At 40.9% G+C, this 24,496-nt stretch overlaps 1 protein-coding gene across 2 annotated transcripts in view; it reads right to left on the bottom strand.

Annotated features, from left to right (window-relative positions):
- Window positions 1-24,496, bottom strand: part of ACSL1 (acyl-CoA synthetase long chain family member 1) — a 59,660-nt gene that overhangs the window by 17,846 nt on the left and 17,318 nt on the right. The window contains exons 2-11 of one of the 2 annotated variants that reach the window (XM_021007592.2): window positions 22,724-22,838; window positions 19,163-19,227; window positions 14,334-14,435; window positions 9,893-9,992; window positions 9,474-9,652; window positions 7,240-7,272; window positions 7,006-7,057; window positions 5,970-6,043; window positions 3,628-3,705; window positions 135-269 (exon numbers count right to left, since the gene is read on the bottom strand). In XM_021007592.2, coding sequence (XP_020863251.1) covers window positions 135-269; window positions 3,628-3,705; window positions 5,970-6,043; window positions 7,006-7,057; window positions 7,240-7,272; window positions 9,474-9,652; window positions 9,893-9,992; window positions 14,334-14,435; window positions 19,163-19,227; window positions 22,724-22,838 — 933 coding nt within the window. Of the gene's footprint in view, window positions 1-134; window positions 270-3,478; window positions 3,557-3,627; window positions 3,706-5,969; window positions 6,044-7,005; window positions 7,058-7,239; window positions 7,273-9,473; window positions 9,653-9,892; window positions 9,993-14,333; window positions 14,436-19,162; window positions 19,228-22,723; window positions 22,839-24,496 lie in introns of both variants that reach the window. The other variant, XM_021007593.2, reaches the window with a different exon arrangement.

The following is a 24,496-nucleotide window of genomic DNA, read 5'->3' as shown; positions in this document are numbered from 1 at the left end:
CACTTAATACATGCTTCTTGCTTTTCCATGCTCATCTTTCAGGGCATTTCAACACTATTCCATGCAAAAGACTCCATCCTCCCTGGAGCTAAAGTTTCCCCCATTCCAAATCCCCTGAATACACTTGAACTTACTCTGTCAAACATCCGGTTCAGCAGTCTTGGAACCACAGGGAAGATGGTAGGCTGCAGCATCTTGAGGTCATCCATAAGTAACCGGATATCTCCTTGGAAGAATCCAATTCTAGCTCCATGACAGAGAATTACACACTGGAGAGAAGGAATAGGAAGGCATGGATTCAGGAACTGGCTGACTTTCTGGTGAGATCATCCCAGTTTCAGTTTGGCCACCAAGTTCCAAATACCTTTAAATTCTCTAACCCAGCCACATCCCATCTAGGATTGCTCACTGCTATGCCATAAAAATATAAAAATAGGTGAAATAATACAGAATTTTTTACATCTGGCTGGAGGGCATAATTATTGTGGAGCTTGATATATTGTAAGGTTGTTTGTTTGTTTGTTTGTTTTTTAAATGAGCTATCTGTACAATGAAAGGAACACTTGCCCTAGAGCCTGAGAACCCTGACAATCTCTCTGGGTCTCAGTTTCCTCATCTATAAAACGAGGGGTTTAAACAAGATGGTCTCTGAGGCCTCTATAACATGGGTCAGAACATTAGTTTAATATTGTAAATATTGACATCCATTGAAGTCCTTTGATACCTCAGAGTGGTGTAAATGGTGGTAGGTAGTTCTGAAGGACTCTGCAGGACCTGGCAAAGACTTAGAAGCTGTTGTGGCTTTAGGGGCTAGGTGGGCAATGGGCTGTGTTCTAGAGTCCAACTTTGGGCCTAGCTAAGTCCAGAAAGGCTCATTATCAGGAGGGCACCCACTAGGTGATGAATGTTCTTAGCTACAGTTTATGAAAATATCTACTATAGACAACAAGCAATTATGGTCTTCAGTGATGAAGTGAATCCTCACACCCATGAAATCTGTGCATGTTTGAAATATTACGAAATGAGGGTATGCCTGGATAAGAATTTTTGGTTAAAATTTTGGGGCTATCCTAATATTAGGTGATATATTTTAGGATTAATACAATCCTTAAGGTAGAGAAGAACTGGAACTGGGACACATTTTGTTTTATTTATTAGAAGAAGAGATACTTGTTTGTTTTTTGGTTTTAGTTGAAGATGCTGTACCTTGCCTTGGAGGTTGTAAGAAAATGATACCATCCTTCATGGTAAAGTAATAGGGGTCTACTAGTACACAATAGTGCATATTATTTCAGGTATGGTCCGTGAAGCAGATGTTTCTGCTGATTTTTTTTTTGTATGTGAAGCAATTTGGGTTAAGTGACTTGCCCAGAGTCACACAGCTAGTAAGTGTTATGTGTCTGAGGCCAGATTTGAACTCAGGTCCTCCTGACTTTAGGGCCAGTACTCTATCCACCGAGCCACCTAGCTGCCCCTGCTGAATTGTTTTTGCCATGAGTTCAAATGGGAGGGGGGAGGGAGAACAGGGGAAGATATGACTGTGATGTAAAGACAAAAAAACTTCAACAAAACATTTTTAAAAAATACTTCCATATTGTTCTATATGTAATCCATACTCCTAAAAATGTGATTTCTTTGAAAGGGAAAAATATATATGTAGATATATATTGAAAAACAATTGCAAAAATTATTATGACTCATCAGCGTGACCATTTTTACACTAATTTTCATTCAAACGAAAGTAAAGAGAGAGGTGCTGTGTGATGTTTGCTATCATTATCCTCTGGTACAGTTCCAGGTGGCTTTCATGTTTTGCAGACTAGAGTTTGGGGGAAAAAGTGTGGCCTCGTTAGGATCAATACTTCAAATGACAGACTGTGAGGGTGGAGAGGAGCAAATGGAAATTTTAGCTCCCTATGCTACTGCTTCACCCTAATGATTTCAACTATTACCTAAAGTTCAAGTTTATTAGAATTTATTTTACTATAATAAGCTTTTTTTTTCCTTAAATCTCTAAAAGGCTTTCAACCTCAGTGAGTCTCGGGCAGGTTGTGTTCGCCATGTAGAGATACATTCTACTGCATATCTATCCCTTACATTCACTAAGTCTATACACCCAAGTTAAATTAACTTCTCTCTTCAGGAACAACTCGATTTGTATTCAGAAGAGAAATTTCAGCAGGTTTTCATTCACTATAGTTTGTTTCAGGCAGTGAGGAGACACAGTGGATAAAGTGCCACGCCTGGAAGCAGGAAGATTCATCTTCTCAAGTTCAAATCTGCCCTCAGACACTGACTAGCTGTGTGACCCTGGGCAAGTCACTTAATCCTGTTTGCCTCAGTTTCTTCATCTATAATGAGCTGGAGGAGGAAATGACAAACCACTCCAGTATCTTTGCCAAGAAAGCCCCAAATGGGGTCACAAAGATGACTAAAAATGACTGAATAGCAACACAATATTTTCCAAGTGTCTTCTATAGTTCCACATGCATGACCCTTTAAGAACCATTGTACATCATGTCTGAAACACGGTCACCAAAGAAATTTTTTTTTTTAAGAAAACAGGCCCATTTTACTACTTGCTAGCAATCAGGTTAAAGACAGCTACCAATGACCAATCTGATCCTTAGCATGAAGGGACTACACTTTAAAGAAACACTGCTCTAGAGTGACAGGGTAGTTACTGAAACCTGCAGTGCTCTCCTCTATTCTCTTAACTTCTCTCTGCATCTAATGTGATTCCTTACTCTCAGATTTGTAACACTGAAAATGAAACCGAGAAATCAATTCAACCCATGACTGGGTTGAGCCATGCGATTATGTCAAGGCAATCTTGCCAAATCTATTTACGGACTTTCCCCTTTCTCAAATAAAACCAGAATGTGGTTATAAAAATAAGCCCATTTGTACATTTTGACCAATAATAACTAACATTTATCTAACACTTTTAAGTACTGTAAAGTACTTTATACATGTTATCTAATTTGATCCCCACAACAGCCCTGGGGAATGGGTTTTATTATTATCTCCACTTTACAGATGAGTGACTTGCCCAGGGTCACATAGCTAGCAAGTGCCTGAAGCAGAATCTGAACTCAAGTCTTCCTAATTTCAAGTCCAACACTCACTTTACATATTTACCACCTGGTTTCCTCAAATGCTACATGAGGGCAAATCTTGAATAATTTGGCTTATCAGAAACCAAAAAAGGACAAAATTATACTGACTTTGATTGACTTTAATTTCTGGGTCAAAAGAGTGGGTAGAATCAGATCAAAAGATCAAATTTCCTTTTTAAACACCCAAAAATTGAGAGGCCGTGAACTAGTAAGGTAGATGTGTTGAACTCTGCACCTGGTAATAGGGAAAAAACAAGGGTGGCACCCACACTGTTCTCCATAATCTGGGTCCTGTCCATGATACCAAAGCAAGACATTAATTTACAATACCATACCACACTGGATCCCAATCTCCTTACCAGCATTAACTGCTCATACATGTGAGCGAGTGGTAAATAAGAAATGTGTGAGTCACTGGAGTTCAAAGGAATTGCTTTCTGTGAAAAGACAATAACTGAGCAAACATACAAAACAAAAAAAAAGCAATTGAAATAAACTCAGTGCCTACCTCCACAACTCTCTCAAACATATGGGCAAGAGGCAAGAAAGATATCAAAATGTCATCTGGAGAAGGAGCCACCACACTCTGCAAGCAAAGAATACCAGCGGGGCAGAGAAGCACAAGACCATTATGATTTCCCTTCATTGCCCACCCCCATATTTCCAAGCACATATTACCTTAACTTTACTGAGGGAGAGGACACACTATTTGGGGGCTTCTGGGCTTTGATTTCATCAGTACGTGGGAAACTCTTGGAGAGGAAAAATCTCTTTTCTAATGTAGATGCATCAGCCGCTTAAAGAGTCTTAGAGGGCTGCCTAGGGACGCTGAGACATCTCTTGGCTGGGCTCACATAGCCAGTACACGACATAAAGGGGACTGAACCCAATGGCTTCCTGGCAAGGCTGGCTCTCTAATCACTATGAATCGCTCCCTTCGTTTGTATTTATTGCTGACAAGCAATCAGTATTAGCCAAAGGATGGTATTACATGGGTTATTGGATATTTGGGTACCATTTCTCTTCTAAAAGGCGGTTCAGTCAGAGTTAGGACAATCCCGCCCCTCCCTCCCCCCTGCTCTGCCCATCCCCTTTCCCCCAGACAGGATATTAAGGGATTATGTGCTCTAATTGTTCAGAATTACAACCCCATGGCTGCTTGCTGCCGCTCCCTCCCTCCCCAGCAAGATCAGTGTCAACCTTCCGGTCAGGAACGACGGAAGTCACATTCCAATCCAAGCAATAGCATAACATGACAAAGAGGAAAAAGAACCCAACACCAATATACTGAAACTCAGGAGCTTGAAAGTGATTTCAGTAGCTGGAGTCTTATCAACATTCTTCCTTTCAAACCAATATTTCATCTCCCATTTTGCGTCTTTCATTGGCTTCAAATAAACTTCAGATCAACACAAAGTGACCTGTTGCCCCCAGTAAAAGTCTCTACCCTGCACACCTTTGAGTAACATCCCCAACGCCTACTGCCCAAGTGTAGGCTTAACTCCTACGGGGTTTATGTCGGACTTTAAATGCAAGCAAGGCATGGTGAGGCGTTTGCACAGGGTAGTGATAAACCTGTAATATCATTCTGGCCAAAATAAGCATCAACCACAGTTGATGAGCTAACATGAGAATGGTATACCTACTTTTGCTTTCCATTTTTGCTCTCCCACCCCCTCAGGAATCTGTCACAGAGTAATCATAGTACCAACCCTGGGCAAACTTGTTAGTAACAGAAGGAGTTTCTTACCTATTAGACTTTAGCTATACGCCAACCCAACCCAATCCAACCTGCATCCCAACCACCTGCCAATCCAAAGGACAATAGCGATGGAGGTCACCATTTGGAGGAGTCCAACTTGGACTATCTCTGTACCCACAGATTTAGAACTGAAAGAACTCTCTATCAGTCTGATTTAAAGTTTCTATAGACTTGAAAACTCCATTTCATTTTTATAACTGATTTTCTAAAGTCTTGCATGAACATATCGCCTCCCTTAGTTTTTCTCAGAAGGAATAACAAGTAAAAATTTCACTTGAATAAGATGCTAAACACATTTTTAAAAAGTACTTTGGGGTAGGGGATTGAGGGAAGAGTCTGAACAACACCAACTGACCACAAAAAAAAAGACCCCAAATGGATCCATGTTCTCTCATTATTCAATAATAGGATTTCATTCCCTGGATCTAACTGTGAAAATCTGCCATAAAAATTAAGGCAACTGAGTATTTTAGGAGGATTGCAAAAGTCAGACATGTAAGGCTCCAGGTGGGCAAAGAGAATGTGCTTTGCAGGACAAAAATGACGTTGATTGTTCTGACACTATATCATCAAATAAGTCCCACTGGGAGTGAGGAGATAACAAATATATCAGGCAAGCATTAAAAGCATCTGGGATGACCAATTTTAGCCACTTCACAAGATGGTAGACCTTGGGAAGGTGGGATGATCCAATAGTATTAACAAGCCTACCCACCTGGCATCATTCAGCATCCTCAAAGGGATGCTGAAACGTCATAAGTCAAGCAGATGACATATTTAGGCCAGCCTCTGCACTCTTTTTTTTCTTAACAAAATCTTTAGGGCAACATCCAAATGCAGTTTCACTGTCCAAGTTTTCAAGAACTTTTACGGGCCAATCTGCCTCCACAGTGGCAGGCAGAAGTTGGGATGCAGGGTCATGAGATCACCATTTTAGAGAGTGTGCTCCACCCACATCTTCATGAAAATTCAAAAATCGCCCACCCTTCCAAAGGGATCACCAAAGAACTTATGGGCTTAACTTCTTAAATTCTTGTGGCTTAATGCCAACTAACACAGACAGCCATCCCAGCATTTCCAAAGGTTACCTCTGTCACTTTCACAAAAGCTGAACAGTCGCTCACTACATTTTGATGAGTGATCAATGCACCTTTGGGATTGCCTACAGAACACAGCGGGAGCAAGAAGAGAGTTAAAGCTAATGGAACACATTCTAAGGAAGATAACAACAACAATAATAGCTAGCAATTATTTGGTACCTACTACGTACCAGGAACTGCAAACGTTATCTCATTTGATCCTCACAACAACCCTGGGAAGTATTGTTATGACCTCCCATTTTACAGTTGAGAAAACTGAGGTTAAGTGACTTGCCCAGGGTCATACAGCTAGTAAGTGTCTGAAGCTGGATTTGAATTCAGGAAGAGGAATCCTTGACTACAGGGACAACTACTGAGCCACCCAGCTATATGACAAGGCATTTAAGAATGCCTCACATGCCTCTTAAGATTGACAGCAGTTTAGAAAACACAAGTCCAATAACTCAAGTCCTTCAATACCTGTCAAATCGTGTCCCAGCACCAGCCAGCCCCTCTGCCAAAATCCAGTGGTTAAGTGGAGTAAACTTTACTGTTGTCATTACACAAATGGTCCAGTTTGAATGGTGGGTAGCAATAAGGGAAAACCAGAGATTCCTACCCTCAAAATCACCTAAGGCATCATCAGCCTTAGAGAATGGGTGCATTTATCACCAATTATTGGAGACCCTACTGAATGAGGTTATCACACACTTGCATTCCCAGATTGAGATGTATTTGGCAAATATTTAACAAAAGAAATAAAAAATACCAGTAAAACCTAGATAAAAATTTTAAAATGAAGTTAACACGCAGTCCACAGAGATCCTTACGTACAGATTAGTGGCCATCATTTTTACTTGAGTGTGATGTCTTTGCTCTACTAGATGCTTAAAGTTCTCTATAAAACACAGAGAAGGCACACTGTGGACCAGGCCAAGCAGCCTTCACAATCTACCTACTGCAATCAGTAACAAGGGCTTCTTTCTCTGAAAGAAGCACAACCCTTCCAGTTGCTATGCAAAGGCTCTCCCATTTCAAAACTTACCTGTTGTACCACTGGTGAAACAAATCACAGCAAGGTCACCAGGCGACGGAGGCTAAAATGGTTAGGAACAAGTTTAGTACGAGTCTGAAGAAGCCAGTCAAGGATAACACATTCCAGGGAGGCTAAGGGCTCTACTGCTGTCCTGAGACGACTCGGATGTTTTCATGCCAGAGAAAGGAGGCAGTGCTGAGGGGACAACAATACTCTGATGGGATGATTTCCTTACACACATACCTTTGGCTTCCTCCTGTTAGCTCTTCCGAGGTCCTAAAACAGAGAACAGGGGGAAAACAGGATTTAAGTTACCATCTGGTCTGGTCTTGATGCTACATGCCAAGAGCTGAGCTAAGTACAAGGCACAGATACAAGAACTGTAAATGCTTAGGGAAATGCCAACCAGGCACTTTGGTATCCTTCACTCAACAGCTAACTCTCCAATGAACAAAGCATAATTTTCTGAACCAAATAACTATCATAATTAGGATGAAACTAAGCCTGAACCTAATTAAGCACTAGGCTTCACTTTTCCAAACAGATTCCACTGTTCTTGTATAAGAGGTGCTAAGGTCTTTGGTGTTGGAAACAAACCGTATTATTTGAAGATGGTTAAGTGTTCTGCCTATTTTAAATATAAATTTCTTTTGACATTACTGTCCTTTGATACAATTTTTTCCAGCCTAGGAGGTATGACTTACACGCAGACACCCTTTTTGAAAATGTGTGTCTGCACAGGAGGACATGCCTGCAACACACACACACACACACACACAACACACACACACACACACACACACACACACACACATACACACACGCATCCTGCTGGCTAGTGTAATACAATGGATACATTAAGTTTGGTGAAAAAGGCAAAAATAAATAGAAATAGATGCCCTACAAGAGAGAGACTCAAGGGTCGGCCCAGCCCGAAGAGATCCAACTACCTCTAGCTTTCACACTCATGAGAAGCCTGTGAATCTTTCCCTTTCTGCCCAGCCACCTTTAGAAAGAGAAATGATATTTAAGAGAGAAGCTCTCAGGAGATCACTTTGAGGAAGACATATTTCTATAAGAATATTCTAAATAAGGCAGCCAGGGGGCACGGTGGATAGAGCACCAGCCCTGAAGTCAGGAGGACCTGAGTTCAAATCCGGCCTCAGACCAAACACTTGACACTCACTAGCTGTGTGACTCTGGGCAAGTCACTTAACCCCAACTGCCTCACTAAAAAAAAAGAATATTCTAATAGTTTCCCACTTTTCAGACATCTAGGAAGTGACTATCTGGGTGGACCATATCACGGACTAAGAATTTCTTAACTCATTTTTATGATGCTTTCAGGTTTGCTAAGTGCTTTTATCCCCTTCAGTTCTCACAACCCTGCTGTGACATAGTTGCTATTATTTCCATCTTCCATAAGGAAATGGAAGCTCAGGTGGGTCAATTGACTTAGCCAGAGTTACAAGTTCACTGGACCCCAGATTTAAGACCCGGAAGGGACCAGGAGATCTCTCTAGTCAAACCCCCTCACTTTACAGTTGAAAAAACTGAGGCCTAGAGAGGTTGACTTTCTCAAGGTCACATATGTAGCATCAGAAGTAGAAATTAACCCATTTTACCCTGATGTTGGGAAAGACTGAAGGCAAAAAGAGAAAGGATGGCAGAGGGTGAAATGGATAGGGTCATGGAAACAATGAACATGAGCTTGAATGGACTTTGGGAGACAGTGGAGGACAGAAGGGCCTGGCAGGCTATGGTCCATGGGGCCACAAAGAGTTGTACACTACTCAACAACAACAATCTGACTCCACTCCCAGTACTGGATCCACTATACCACGCTGCTTTTCAAGCACACATTTCAGATTTCCAATTCGAGAAGGCACGAGTTACTTTAGGAAGTCTGATTCCAAGCAACAAACCACGGGTACTTTTCTCATGGTCTTTGGCCACAATAAGTACTCCTCTATACTTAAATATTTGGCTACTTCAGTGTTCATCACAACATGTTTTCTTTTAGTATTAAGTCTGTTGGACACATATAAGTTGTCTGTCCCAGAGACAGAGAAGGATTTATACTTTCTTAGTTACATAACTGGGCTGGGGAAAATGACCAATCCAGCTTAGAAGTACTGTCTATAGTCATGGAACAAGATGAAGCCAATTGGCATACACAAGGGTTAAAACCCATGACCCTGCCTTTCTTGGGCTATGATATCTGGACCAAGGAGCCAATTAACCCCTTGGTAAAAAATTCACATGAAGAAAGCAGGGTGATATAGTGGGGAAATCATTGGATTTAGAAATTAGAGAACCTACATCCTAGTTATACCTCCTACTAACTAATTGTGTGATCTCTGGCAAGTCATTTAATTTCTTTAAGTATCAGTTTCCTCATCTGAAAAGTGGGCCAGTTTTCCCAGCCCTTGCATGCTATGATTCCCCATGCCAGCAGAACAATCCTGTGTAATTACCTCCAAGGCTTTCATGCTCATTATTTCCACCCCACATTTCTTGCCTCGTTCCACAAGATCACTGTCAAAGGGATCCATGACGATTATGGTTTTAAGACCCGGGGTTAGCTTGTTTTCTACAGATTCTAACAAGAGGTTGGTTTTCTCTGGCTTATCAACAAAAACCAAAGACAGTTCAGCTGCAAGAGAAAAGATACAATTAAGATTAAACTTGGCAGTATTGAAGGCCCAAGTACTATTTAGTACCAAGATACCATATATTCACTACATATTAAAGCAGCATTAGACACTTTTATACTTTAAGCAGATTAGATAAGACCATTAAAAAAACCCACCCCCAAACTAAATGAAAGATAAATATTCAAAAGAACCACCAATTGCTAAGCCAACATCCAGTTGAAAAAACATGAACAAATTACCTTTGTTAACTATGTATGTGATCGCTTCATTTCCAAGGGTGTCATAAAGAGGGACCACCACCATTGAGTATGCATAGCAACCTTGTTCGATAATCACCCACTATATGGTGGAGGATGGAAGAGAAAACAAAACAAAGCAAAACAAAAAAAAAAGGTCATAGAAGCATCATGTACTTAAAGTTCATCTCAAAAAACATGTAGAGCTCTCTAACAAGGTTATATGCCAGACACTACACTGAGAACTGCACAGAGGACAAAACACTGTAAAATGTATTTCCTGCCTTCAGGTGGCTTACAGTCCAGTCAAGAAAACAAGGCATAAATGTATATGAGTATGTGTATGTGTGAACTTAAATATAAGGATTCTGTGTGACATAACAGCTAGGAAAAAAAAAACACAACAACCCAAATGCTCTCTTAGGCTACAAGGTATTCAGAACAAAGGAAGTGACAGTCCTTACTGCCTATGCCCTGGTCAGACAACATCTACAGTACTGTGTTCAGTTCTAGACCCCACCTTCTACAATGAATACTGAGAAGGGAAAGCAAGTTTAGAAGAAAGCAATTACAGGAAGGCAAGAAAAAGTCTGGAGATCATGCTCATGTCATTATCAGGTTTGAAGAAACTGGAGATTTTTAGCCTGGAAAAAGGAAGACTTTGGCAGGGATGGGGAGAAAAGAGGCTTTCAAATACCCGAAGACAGTAATCTTATGGAAGAAGGCTCAGAACGGAAGCTGCAGAAAGGCACAAGTAATTTTGATATAAGAAAAAAACTACCTAGCAATTAGAGGTATCCAAGAGAGTAATGTTTTTAGAAGTTGAGAGTGGATGGAGAAGGGGTACCCTTTCCTGGAAGTATTTAAGTAGAGGCAGGATAACCAATTAATGAAGGATTCCTGTTCAGATGGGTTTTGGACTACAAGGCCTCTCAAGTCTCTTTCAACTGAGCCTTTTCTGAGCTTCTATGAAAACAGTACATAAAGGGCTAAGACAGGACTAATTGGAAAAGACTTTGATGTTGGCAAAGGTTTGAAAGCAAAAGGAGAGGGGGACGGCAGAGGATAAGATGGATAGATAGTGTCATGGAAGCAACAAACACGAGCTTGGACAGACTTTGAGAGAGTGAGGACAGAAGAGCCTGGTATGCCATGATCCACTGGATCACAAAGAGTCAGATGTGACTGAACAACGGAACAATAATAAAGAAGGAGAGATTATTATGGGGTAGTGTGGCCTTGAGAAGTTTTACAGGAAAAAGGCACCTGAGTTGGCTCTTGAAGGATAGGGAGAAAAGAAAGCTAAAGGAAAAGACTGAGAGAAGGCAGGCTCAGAGAAGGGAAATCACCAGGTGCAAGGGGGGAAGGCACACACAATGTTATTGTCAAGTAAGAACGAGCAGAATTTGATGACTGGATGTGAAAAGCCAGGCAGAGGGAAGTCAAAGATGGCGCTAAGGCTTCGGGTCAAGATGAAAGAAAACGTTAATATTGTTCACAGAAATAAGGAACTTGGGCAAGGGGGCCAGTGAGGGGGTTTCAGATACATCTACTTTGTTGGGCAGAGGTGAAAGCTAGTATTATCTCCATTTTACAGCTGAGAAAACAGAGCAGACAGTGGTTAAATGACCTGCCTCTGGTTACCCAGCTAGAAACTAGATTTGAACACAGGTCTTCCTGACTCCAGGCCCAGCGCTCTATCCATGGAGCTACTTTCCCGGCTCCAACAAAGTTTTAGGGGTTTTTTTTTGTTTGCTTGTTAGCTCAAGATCTATCATGTCTTTTTAATCATACATAGAAACTTAAGAAAGTTAGTAAGAACTGAATTAAGAAGATGATAAAAGGAGAACTCAGCATGATCTACCCTCAAGGACGGGATGTGGAACATCCATATCTTACCAACCTCTATTGTTCTTGCAGCTAAAATAGCACCTTTCCTCCCCTTCACAGTTAGTGCTGGAAAGAACCGTTCTTCCTGTGACATTCATTTCATCAGTCAGTTGTAGGCAAGGAAGAAATGTTAGGAGAGGAAAATGGGGAATGGGGAGAAACGAGGCCCCACCATAAATACTGTTTTAGAAGTTTATTGTTGTTTCGAGGACTAGTCTCATCCTCCTCCATCAGATGGACAAACTTCCTAAGCAGAGAACATATATTTATTTTCCAACAGAGTCTAAGGATGGGCTGGGCAAAAAAAAAAAAATGTAGACTTACTCAGTTATATACCCACTGTCTACTGATGTATACTTGGGAATGCTGGGAAGCTTCTATACCCAGAAAAAATGGCAAATGGGAACAACTAGATGGCATAGTGTATAGAGCTCCGGCCTTGGAGTCAAGAGGACCTGAGTTCAAATCTGGCCTCAGACACATGATACTAGCTGTGTGACCCTGGGCAAATCACTTAACCCCGACTGCCTAAGCCAAAAAAAAAAAAAAAAGGCAAACAGCTAAAAGATCTCTGCTATAGGGTGGCTATGTAAGGCTAAGCAAGCATGAGCACAGAGCGACTCCTGAAGAATAAGAATGTGCTTTCTGCTGTTCTTGGACATTATGAGGTTTTATTCTAATACAGAAAGTCCTGGATATGCCTGGGAATAAAAGAACAACAAAGTTTGTTCTACTCTAGGAAGAGGAAGTCTAAGTTCCCCCAAATGGTGTGTGTAGCCCTAAAGAAGTACCTAATGCGGCACCCTGGCATGAAGAGAGAGATACAACATGCTGGGCAGTCTTTCACCGTTTCAAAAAACCTGGAGAAAAACAATAACAAAAAACACCCCCACAGGCTGGCTAGACTCCGTGGAGTTCCACAAAGCACATTCAAAGGAGTAAATTCATTCACCAACCAACCTGGAGTTCTCAGACCGCTGATTAGCTCACACCCCAGTGAGCTTATCCTTTCACCTCACCCCAGAATCACTTTTTGGATCTTCTTCTTCGGAATCACTATGCCGCGTGGCTCTGCACAACTCTGAGGGAACATGTGTCTACAAACTCAAATACAGCTGTCGTGTGGAGATTAAAGCCAGCCAGTTCAGATGGAGAACTAGCCCGAAACACTGCCTGCCCAACTGGGAGATGAAAAACACTTGCCACTCTGGTTTAGGAAAAGCAGAAACAGACAGGGTGTCCCCAAAGTCTTAGTGCAGTTTAAAGCTACTAGAACGGCGTTAAGATTTCTGGGACATTATCTATACTCTCCTTGGGTGTTCCCTGACCCTTCTCCACAACCCCGCCCCCATCTCTGTGTCTCTTTCTGTGTCTCTCTACCTTTTGGTCTGTAGCTCTCTTTCCCAAAATTCTGAACTGCTTGAATGTTCAATACAGGGTACGACATATTGTTTGCTCACTGCACAAAGACAGAAACATAATGCATTTCTGCAGACAATGCTATTTTAATGTAACATAAGAGAGACAACTTAACCTCTTAAACAAGTGTGACTGTAAAGGAGAAAAAAGGTAGCTGCTGTTCTCTTATCGAGCAAACAACCCGCTCTAAATTTTGCTTTATTATAAAATCGTCCTTCGATAGGATGGCTAACTCATTCACTTAGAGTATGTTTTTTCTTTACTCATATATGAACAATGTGCCATATTTAAAACCAAGAAGGAAATACAGATTTCTGCCTGAAGTGTTTTGTTTTTGTACATGACAGATGACGTGCTAAAGTGACAGCAAACCAGTCCAGATGGTCCAAAGTGACTACGAGGAGAACACTACGAAGATGCTAAGATGGATCAGCGACACCACTTCTTAAATAGGAACGGCTCCTCTGATGACCGACTTAGTGGCAGAATAACCTGATTGCTTTTGCACTGTCAAATCACAAATGTTTGTAATTTGTGTTTAATTGATCTGCTCTGTGTTTGTATTGACATCTTGTGTGACTCTCTGGTAGAAAGGACATAATAAAATGCTGTGAGCAGCAAGTCAATACAGGCTATCCAGTCCTAAGGCACTTTCTTTTGTGTTTAACTTTTACAATCTTACTAGAACAAAAATATCTGCTGCAAGAATAAAAATGAGTATTTTCACTGGAAAATTTTTATCTTGGTTTCTGCTCATTTACTAAGTTACTTTATATATAGATATAGATAGATAGATAGATAGATAGATAGATAGATAGATTTATTTATCTAAAGGCCTTAAACAAGAAGTTTCCTCTCTGTCCAATATATGTTCTGAGGTTTTAATAACATTCGTGCAATCAGGCACCATTATTAGGGAGGACACTCACCAAGAGAACATCTGTTTGTGCCCTTTGAAATCTAGGGCTTCACATGAAACCAGCCTCTCAGTGAGAAGCAGAGCACAAGGCATAATTGTGCATGAAAGCAGCTGAGAACTCTAATACTTATTCACCCCTAGGCATGACCAAAAATCAAGGCAAACCAAAAGCCTAGAGACCAAGAAGTCAAACAGTCCACCCTGCATCATTAATACCTCAGGCCTATTTTGAGCAAAGATGCCAAAATACTGATCTGGCGATGCTTCGTAGCCCTTCTGGAGCAGTGCTGAGCCCACACACTCGGCCTTGTCTGCAACCTGAAATAAAAGGAAAGTCAGGAGAAGAATCCCATGGGAAGCACCTGGCAATCACACAAATGTAGTCCTACTTGGCAAGTGGCCCAGCCTTGATACAAAGCCAGGGCGCAGGGGATGGAAGGAGATCAGTTACTTCTGCTGAGACGGCGAGGGTTTCACAGAGGGTTTCTCACAACAATTCCACAAGGTAAGCGGAGCATCTGTCACCTCTTTACAGAGATAAGGAAATTGTAGCTTAGGGAGGTAGTCACTTGCCTATGATACTGCAGCCAGGTTTGGGGCCAGCATTTGAACCGAGACCTGGAGTTCTTACCACTCCATCACACACACATGCATAAGCAGGTATGCCTTGATTGGCAGTTTTTTGCATTGGGTAAATTCAATCCCATTTGAAAACCCCCGAGCAGCGCCTCATTAAAGGAACTCATGCTGAATTCTCTTATAAAACAATCTGCACTCCTACCCATCAGTTTTCATTTCTGTATTTCATGCTTCCTCAGTACGGGGCACCTTCACATGTGTCAACACTGACTGTACAAAGCAGCCCAAGTTTTTTTTGATTTGGGGCAAATACAGGAAAAAACAGCATTGCTTTCAATGTACCTTTTAAAGCAAGAGCAAAAACGTTTTAAATTCAGGACTGCTGAGTACAATTTTTTTTTTGGCATTATTATAGATATAATCATCCCACCCCAACCCCTGATTATTCAAAAACACAGAAAGACCTAAACTGGAACTCAGATCTTCCTGACTCCAAGTGTCCAGCTCCATCCATTATAACAAGCTGCCTCTCAGGAACAAGTCTGGTACAGAGGCAGCTGGTGACCCAGGAAGATCTGAATTCAAATTCACCCGGAGACTTAATAGCTATGGGACTCTGGACAAGTCACTTAACCTCTCTTTGCCTCAGTTTCCACAACTGTAAAATGGTGATAATGATAAGGCTTACCTCTCAGGGTTGCTGTAAGGATCAAATGAGATAACAGTAAAGCGCTTAGCACAATGCCTGGCACATAGTAGGTGCTTAATAAATGCTTATTCCCCTCTTTCCCTCTTGGCTGCATTCCCAACAACTATCTTCACATCCTCTGGTGTCTCATACTTTGCTTATCTTAAAAAAAAAACCAAACAAACAAGTAACAATAACAAAACCCCAAACCCTGCCTCTACCCACACGATACTTCCTCAGGCATTTCTCTCTCTGTCTCTCTCCTCTCCTCTCCTCTCCTCTCCTCTCTCTCCCTTCAATCTCCTCTCCTCTCTCACTTTCTAATAAAACTGTGCCCTCAATAAGCCATCAGCTAAATTGAATGGCCCTTTTTTTCCCCACTCCTTCTCCCTTCTTGGGTTTCTGAAGGCTGAGACCCTGCTGACCAGGCACCCTAGGACCACTTCTATCTTCCAAAGCCTTTCTGCCTCCTCCTAACCTGGCCTGGAGACCCCCTCGCCTTATCTTGAGCCTAATAACAACCTGCCTGTTATAGAACCCTATGAGTTTTGGAAGGTGCTTCCTGTACAACCGCCTTGTGAGGTGGGGAGGATAGACATCATAATACCGACTTTAACCACAGATGAGGAAACTGAAGCTCTGAGAGATGTGCCCACAGCCCCACAGCTCTAGTGTGGGGTGGGGGGGTGGCAAACCTGGATGCCCCTCAGACTTCAGTGGGGCTTCCACTCTGGATCCTACTCTTATTCTGCCTACAGGAGGGCAGATATTGACAAGGCTGGATTAATTGATCATCCCAGAGACTACTGTTAAGATTTTAATATTTATAACTGTGGAGAAGGGAGGGGCTCAGAAATATTTGCAATTTCCATTTTTTAATTTGTTCTGTTTAGCTTAGTTTTGTTTCATTTTTGAGGATGGGGCTCCCCATCTCAAGCAGGCTAGGAGTGCAATGGCCACCCCCAAGCCTGATCCTGCTCCTAACTGGCCTTCCTTCTCTAACCACGGCCAGGGCAGCCCCTGTTAGCAAGCCTGGCACCATTCACTACTGATTCTTGCTTCTCTTCCCCCTGCCACTCACAGGGGCTCACCATTTCGTGCCAGACTCAGGATTTCGGCTCAGAACTCCTGAGCTCCAGCAATCCACCAGCCCCAGCCTCTCGGGAAGCAGAGATTACAGGTCTGGGCTACCAAGACCAGCAAACTGTTTATTTTTTTAAACAGTTACATCTAATTTAAATATTCTTCAAAAGCAAATCTGTAATATGTGAGCTAGGAACTTAGAAAACTCATTTGTCCCAACAATGCAGAATACTTTGGTATCTAACATCATCAGAGAATGCAGTGTTCTCATTAGAAAATGAAATCGCTTTATAGAGATTATAATGATACATATTATATATACACAGATTATAGCTATATATGTGTGTATATGTAATTTATAGCCATATGCATACATATACATATAACACATGTAACATATAGCACATATATGTTTATGTGTGCACACATATATACATAACAACATATACAGTATGTACTAAATGGATTCTATGCAAATGAAAGAGTTTGATAAATATCATGGGATTGTGATAATTTGTTTAAAGAAAAACAGCAGGTCAGATACTGATCTATGAAACACCATGGGATTATGCTCCCCAATCTATGTAGAAGCAAGAATCAGACAATTTCAACTATGAAAAAGTCATGATGCCCTTTTAAAAATGCCTTCCAAGATATACAGGCCCTGTATTACTTTCCAACTGCATTGAACTGGTCACTGACGCTTTTACCTCATGTTTGCAGATTTCAAATGAGTAGAGGTTTTTCAAATAGCTGTATAAAAGGCATGGCAGCAGTCCGTAATGAGTGGAGGACAAAGATCTCCTTTCCATTTTGCCAAAATGGATAATTAAATGTTAATGCTGTATTGCTGGGCTACACAATATTTACATTTTTATTAACCTGCCAACAAGAATAGTTTATTGGCAACCTTACACATTTCCTTGGCACACAGGCTGGGCAGCAAAAAGTATTTTTTCCCTTATGTATGTATATTTGTATACATTCCCATATACACATATATGCTGTATGTAGATCCTAATGTATAGATATATATATATATTTGAAGAACTAGAAGACATATTTAAACACCATGACATATGACACCAAAGATAAATTATTAAAATTTTCTTTGACAATTCAGAAAGTGCTTTAGTATACTGCAGGGCCTAGGCTCAAAGTTATAAGGTTGCTTTTACATAATGACAAAAAAGTATAAACTGTACCTCACATTCTGAGTGTTTACAAATCACTTTTTCTGCGCCAATCCTGTGAGGCAGGTAGTACACAAGAGGTATCAACCTTATTTTACAGATGAGGAAACTGAGGTACAGGGAAGTTGAAATGACTTTCCCAGGCTTTTATCTAGCTAAGAATCACTGGTGCTGGGATGTTTTACTCCAGATCCAGCATTCTTCATCATGCCACAATTAAGAGAGTTCTGGTCGACAGAATGATCAAACTAAATAAACCAGTTTTTCTTGATGTGATGAAAAACAAGGGTTCAAAGAAAAGATATTCTCTATTTTAGTTCAGCTAAAGAGAATCTCCCTAGCCCCATTCCCACACTTGGTCCTAAGAAAAATGAGGGGCTTTTTGCAGATCTATTCATACCTCTATCCAACCACCTCCCACAGAAGTTGAAAACTCTAAAATAAAAACTCTTTGGAGGCATTCTTTCAAAACTCCTGGATGGAGATGAAAACAAGGACTTTTTTAAGCCTAAGCAGGAAAGACAAGTACATCACAGAACTCTTGGGCACCTAAGTGGCTAAAACCAGAGACCAGACCCACACTCCAACCTCTCCCCTCCAGTGGTTAGCCAAGGATACTCTGTTGGTAAAACCACTCTAAACTAAGAGGGCTAGGGCACTGACTCTTGTGCCAAACACAAATAGAAAACTTGTCATGGCTGCTCTCAAATTCATCTGGCCACTTAACCTGAATCTCAGATATTTGCTTATTTCTATACCCAGGGGTATTTGGGAGGGAGACTTTTTTAGGCAGTTGGGTTTCCTGGGGATGAAGTGCCCAATTTTCTGCAACTATTATGCACAGAACATCCCAAAGCCAACATTTCTAGCTGTTCCCAGGGCACCATTTGGCCTGGGGAAAAGCAGTAAGATCTACATTTGTGGCAAACAACCCCTCCCTATTCTCCCTACAAACTTCTCCACCCCCCTGTAAAGCTTTTGTAGCTCAGTTACATCCCTCCGCCATTCATAACACAACAATTTAAAGGGGGTGGGGTGGGGGAGGGCTAGCCATGAATCAGAGTGCCCTGGGGGGAAAATTGTGCAGAGTGCCAATATTTCCTTTGTTTCCAAATTCATGAAGAATCTCACTGTTCAGGCACCAGCCTATACCTTCTAAACACTTTCTTTAGGCATCTGTGCTATTTCCCAAGACTGGATCAGGACCAACAGCATTCTAGGTTCAAATATGAGCAGTGGAATCTGGACAGGGTAGGGGGACAATTGGGAAACATGTTCTGGCCCTGCAGTCAGGAGACCTGGGCTCCCATCCTGAGTCAGTCATCAGCCTGCTCTATGTAAGCCTGGATGCGTCATTCACCTCAACAGATCTTAGTTTTTCCATCTGTAAAATAAGGGAATTGGTGATCTCTAATTCCTTCCAGCTCTACAAATATTCTACAAATTCCAGGATTAAATGACATGTACGTAAGTTAAATGAGGTATGAAAACACAGATCTTACCTCTTTATATGACATCCATTCATATGGTTGATCAGGTTTCCGAGAGCCTAAACAAGGGCCATTATCTAAAAATAATTTCAAAAAAGGAAGACATTTTAAGACAAAGTATTATCCTTAGATTTGCATTATTGCCTGGCAGTTTGGTTTAGATCTGGGCTCCATCATTGTTTTAAGGAAACAACAACAAATAACTGATAAATTATTCCTAAGCTCTGCCTGGTTTAGTCATGTTCAGTGTTTCAGTGCAAATTCAGAAAAGATAGAGGTTACGTTAGGTTATTTCTTTAGTCTCATAATTTATTCAAGCTCATAAAAGCCTGAAGAGAGAAAAAGCATTAGTGGCAAATCCTGTTGGCCAAGAGTTTAGGTTCTTAACAGGAAGTAGAAAGTCTTGGTCATAGAAGGGAGAAAAAGACAAGAAATAAGGGTAAGGAAATGGAGGTGGGCCCTCAGGGGCAAAGATAAGGAGCCTTGGGTCTTTCAGGTTGTGTTTTCTAGATGTGGTAAGAGAGGAAACGTGTTTAAGTTGGCTTTGGGGACTGGTGGCATTGTCAAGAAGTAAATTCGTAACAAATTCACACTAAAGAAGGGAGTGGTAACACAGATAATTCAAAAACCATTTCTCCTTGATTTTGGAATGGTAGTGATTTTTGCCAATTAGGCTAACAAATTTCATTTGTATCCTCTTGCAATACACAGATGATTGAAAAAGTCATTGCAGAAGTGGGCAATGTCAAAGTTCAAAACTTTTTTTTCTTTTTGGACATGTATTCCACATTCAGATAACTAACCAAGAGCTGCCCCTATACGCTAAGGGATTTTTAGTAATTTGGGTAAGTCACTACGCCTCCTAGGCCTTGGTTTCCTTTTGAGAGCAGACACTGTTGTTTTCCTTTCTCTGTGTCCCCTGTACTTAGCCCATATCTAGCACACAGTAGGTGCTTAATAAATACTTACTGAGTGACTGAGGGGGTTGGCCTGAATAATGATAATACTACCTGTGTTATACTAACTCTCCACAGGTCTGCCAGGCCCTTCTTAGTCTTGTCCACAAGAACATCAAGGAAGCTTTGACTGCACACTAGCATATATAATAAAAAATTCCCTGGGCTGGCAATCAAAAGACCCGGATTCTAGCCTTGGCTCTGTTACCAACAGGAGAGAAGATATTGGAAAACTCAGTTGTTCTGTGCCTCCGCTTCCTCATCTGTAAAACAGAGCTAGTGTAGATGATCTCCAATCCCTCTGCTTCACAATTTTCTCACAAATGTTAATCTGGATAAGAGAAGGGAGGGGGTGGTGAAGGAATGGCACCTTTAATTATTATTCATTAGTAAATCTCCCCATTATATTAAAGTACTAGCATGTGCCAGAAGGGATGCCTCTTACAAACACAGATGGAGATGGGAGAATACAGATGTCTATTATCCTTAAAACAAGTATTCTGAGACCTTTTTTCATATACAGAAGGACTGCCTAGGAAACTAGAATACACTCCAGACTCACTATACCCACAAGGTTACATTTTAGAACATGAGCTTCTTGAGGGCAGGAATGCTTTCACGTTTGCCTTGTATTCCTAGCAGCTAGCATAGTCCCTGGCACACAGTAGGTGCTTAAAAAATGTATCCTGTTGTCCAATCTATCTCTAGTAAACAATATTGTGAGTTTCTCTGAGTCAATTAATTTTCATGTTAAGACTATAAAAAGCATAATTAGGATGCAAAGTTAGTGACAAGAAAGCATGGTTATCTGTACCCATGCTCCCCTCTATTTAGCATAGACAACTGAGCTTCAATGGTACCTCAGTACTCTACTCAATCAAATCCAGAGTTAAGTGTCCTTACCCCACAGGTAGGAGAACTAGCACAGATGGCTAGAACACACAGTGCCTGAATCCAGTCTGCTGCCCTTTATTTATAGTTTCAGAGACTCCCACCTCTGGGTAAAGAATAATTTTAATCCAAAAGCTTTTCTTTAGAGCAGGCCTAGGGCAATATGATACTCCCAATCTTTGGAAATTCACTTTCTCTAGTAATGGAGCTACTCATGTGCTAAGTCCATAAATAAAAATGGAGATGAGAATTTCATTTTCACATCTAAGTGGATGTTTGCATTCAGATCTATGTCAGACCCCAAAGTTTACATCCTGAACCCTAAGCCCCCAAAGGTAACAAAACTTTTCTAGTCAAGGAGAAGATCCAAATTATATCATTCTCTCTTCTTAAAAAGAAGATTTGAAATAGAAATTTCCTAATTTCTAAAGTCATTTATAGCCTTGTTTTTTGATATGGAGGTATAAAGGAAGACATTTTAAGAAAAAAAAAGAAAAATATTCAATACTTATATTTTTTAGCACCCTATTCGGATTTCAAGATACTCAGGAACATAAAAGTGAACAACTTGGCTTGCTACCACAAAAAATCATATTTGGTAAATTCAGAAATATGATGCTTTTTAAAAAGGGAAAAAAGGGGAGGGAAATAATATCTTTGGGGGAGGGATATATTTTGCGTAGCCTCCCTCTCCATTGGGCTCTCCATCTAGGTTCAAGGTACGGTGGAAAGAGTCCTGAATCTGCAGCCTGGAGACCTGAGTTTGAATCCTAACTGCAGTACTTACTAGCTGTGGTGGAGACCTCAATTAATTCCCTACAAAGCCTCAATTATCTGTACTGTAAACTGGGAATAGTACTTTTACCACCTATCTCACAGGGTTATTGTGGGGAAAGTACTTTCTAAACAATAAATGTTCATTATTATTTTTTGGTGCTCTTTTATGGAAAGTGGGACATAAAAAGCACAAACTGACATAGTATGCCTCAAGATTTTCTCCCTACTGAGTGGACAGGAAGGGAAAGAGACACTAGAACACCAAGAAACCTTATAAAAGACTTCAAAACCCAATTAAGTATAGCATGAGATTCAAAGATGAGATGGATTTTGCTCTCCCAAATAGACTTTATTTGAGGGAGGAGAAAAAAATTAAACACTAATATTTTATAATCAGTATATGATATGATAATTATTAATTACCAATTATTATATATCAGAGTATATAATTATAATAAGATATTATTGCCATCTCCAATGTTCAAATGGATTTTCTGTGCATGACCTGTGGTGGAGCCTTCTGAGCTCACTTTGGTCTGATCAGCCACAGTCAGACACACTCTACCTTGACCCTACCATTGTGATGTCATTGATCCTCTTCAAGTACAGGGAGAAACAACAACAAATAATAATAACAGCTAACATTTATACACTGCTTTGAGGCTTGCAAATTGCTTTACATGTGTTATCTCATTTCACCGGATAACAAAATGAAATAGGAGCTTACTATCAGAGGGACTTCTCTAGAAGCGAGGGGATACCAGCATCATTACCACCATGATGTCAGCGGGCAGTATGGACCCCAGCATGCGTCATGCTGGGTGCCCAAGCAGAAGTAAAATGGGGATTGGGAGGCAAATGAAGGTGAGACCAGGGCTGATTTTCTATTAATCACTACAAGTTTCATGACAACACAGATCTGTCACACAAATTCAATAGAACTGCTTACTTGACACGTGTATACCCCTCTGGAAGGTTTCATACAGTGTTGTCACATCATCATAGAAAAACAACAATGGCTCATCACTGTCAAGCATCGTGGATCTCCTTGCACCGTCAGTCCCCTGGTAAAAAGACAGAAGAGAAGGGGGTGGGTGGGGAAGAAAAGAGAAAAAAATATATATCCCAACAAAGAAGTCCCCTGAGTGCCCTATTCAAAGAAGATGCTTAATAAATATTTGCTTCAAGGAAAGAAACTAAAGATTCTCTTTATTCATTAAAGTTGTTTGACTTCTCCCAGAAGTTAACGGTGTTTCAGTTGTGAAGAGTGAAGCCAAACTGGGGGTCTCTAGTAAATGGATCACCAGAACCACTAGGTACAGAAAACAATCCTAAAGAGAGGGACTTTGCTCACCTCCACGAACTAATCCTTGCCCTGCCAGCAAAGGCCAACAAATGACACAATTCAGCAGGGCAGCAGGGTGGGGAAGTGGTAAGCAGGCTGGCTTTAGAGTTAGGGGGAGCTAGGTGCAAATCATTGTGAGATTGGTCCTTGTTGGCTAATCCCCCTGAGCCTTAGAATCTTTAGGGGATAATGGTACCTAACCACACTGTTGTGAGGATTAAATGAGATAACGTATAGAAAGTGCTTTGCAAACCTTAAAGCACTACATTGTTGTTAGCACTGAGGATTATCAACGAGTGAGTCTTGTCCATAACAAGGTTGAAAATTTCTGAACACTGTGGAGATAATGTACTAGTCTCTCTACCTATATCTTTTACAGAACCAGCCCTTCTTTAATGCTAAAAGGGTATACAGTCAACATTTCAAATTAGCAACTGATTTCAGTTCCTTCTACATTTTTTTTTGGAGGGGGGTAATAGGGGGACTCAAAATATCCTAAATTAGTAGAATAAAACATTCACAAATTACTGGTAATAACAGTACAGAGATTCCTGAATGGCCTGGGAAGAGTTACATGTTATCTGAAAATGTAACAAACCCTCCCCATTCACATACATACTATCTTGCAAGAAAAATCTTTGAGTCCTAATGTTAGATATGTGTGTGTCTGTCTATAACTTGCAGCTGTCACATTGCCTGATCCGTACCTTCAACTCTTGTTCAATGAGACACAAGGTTCAACTCAACCTGGGGTGTAGGAGGAGGCTGTAAACCCATTCTAGGACTGATGGAGTGGGGGAAAAAACATTGAATCTGGGGGCTCAAATCCTAGTCTTGCTGTTTGCAACCTGTGTAACCTTGGGAAGGTCACTTAATCACTCTAGGCTTCAATTTTCTCATCTTTAAAAAGTCAGAAGAACTGAGTTCAAATGTGACCTCAGACACTTAGTACCTATGTGACCATGGTAAGTTGCTTAACCTCCGTTTCAGTTTTCTCATCTACAAAATGGGGACAAAAATAGCATCCACCTCATAGGAGTGTTGTGAGGATAAAATGAGATATTTGTTAAGAGCTTAACACTATGGTACTATGGTTCATAAATGCTTCTTTCCATCCCCCTATTCCCTCCCCGTCCCCAAAAAGGGAGGCTGGACAAAATTACCTCTGAGGCCCTTTTCAGTTCTAAAGTTATTAAACTGTAATCCTAAACCAATTTTTGGGGACAGTAGAATGAAGCTTTTCAGGAGGAACCCAGCCTTTATTTACACTCTACATAAAGTCAAATAAAGAGTTATTAGTTTCATTAATATGTCCCTTTCCTCATTTTTTTTTATTTTTTGGTGAGGCAACTGGGGTTAAGTGACTTGCCCAGGATT

Source organism: Phascolarctos cinereus, unplaced genomic scaffold (assembly GCF_003287225.1).
Source record: "Phascolarctos cinereus isolate Bilbo 61053 unplaced genomic scaffold, phaCin_HiC Scaffold_9;HRSCAF=440, whole genome shotgun sequence".
NCBI lineage: Eukaryota > Metazoa > Chordata > Mammalia > Diprotodontia > Phascolarctidae > Phascolarctos > Phascolarctos cinereus.
Note: the sequence above shows the minus strand (reverse complement) of the source record. Positions and strands in the feature narration are given on the sequence as shown.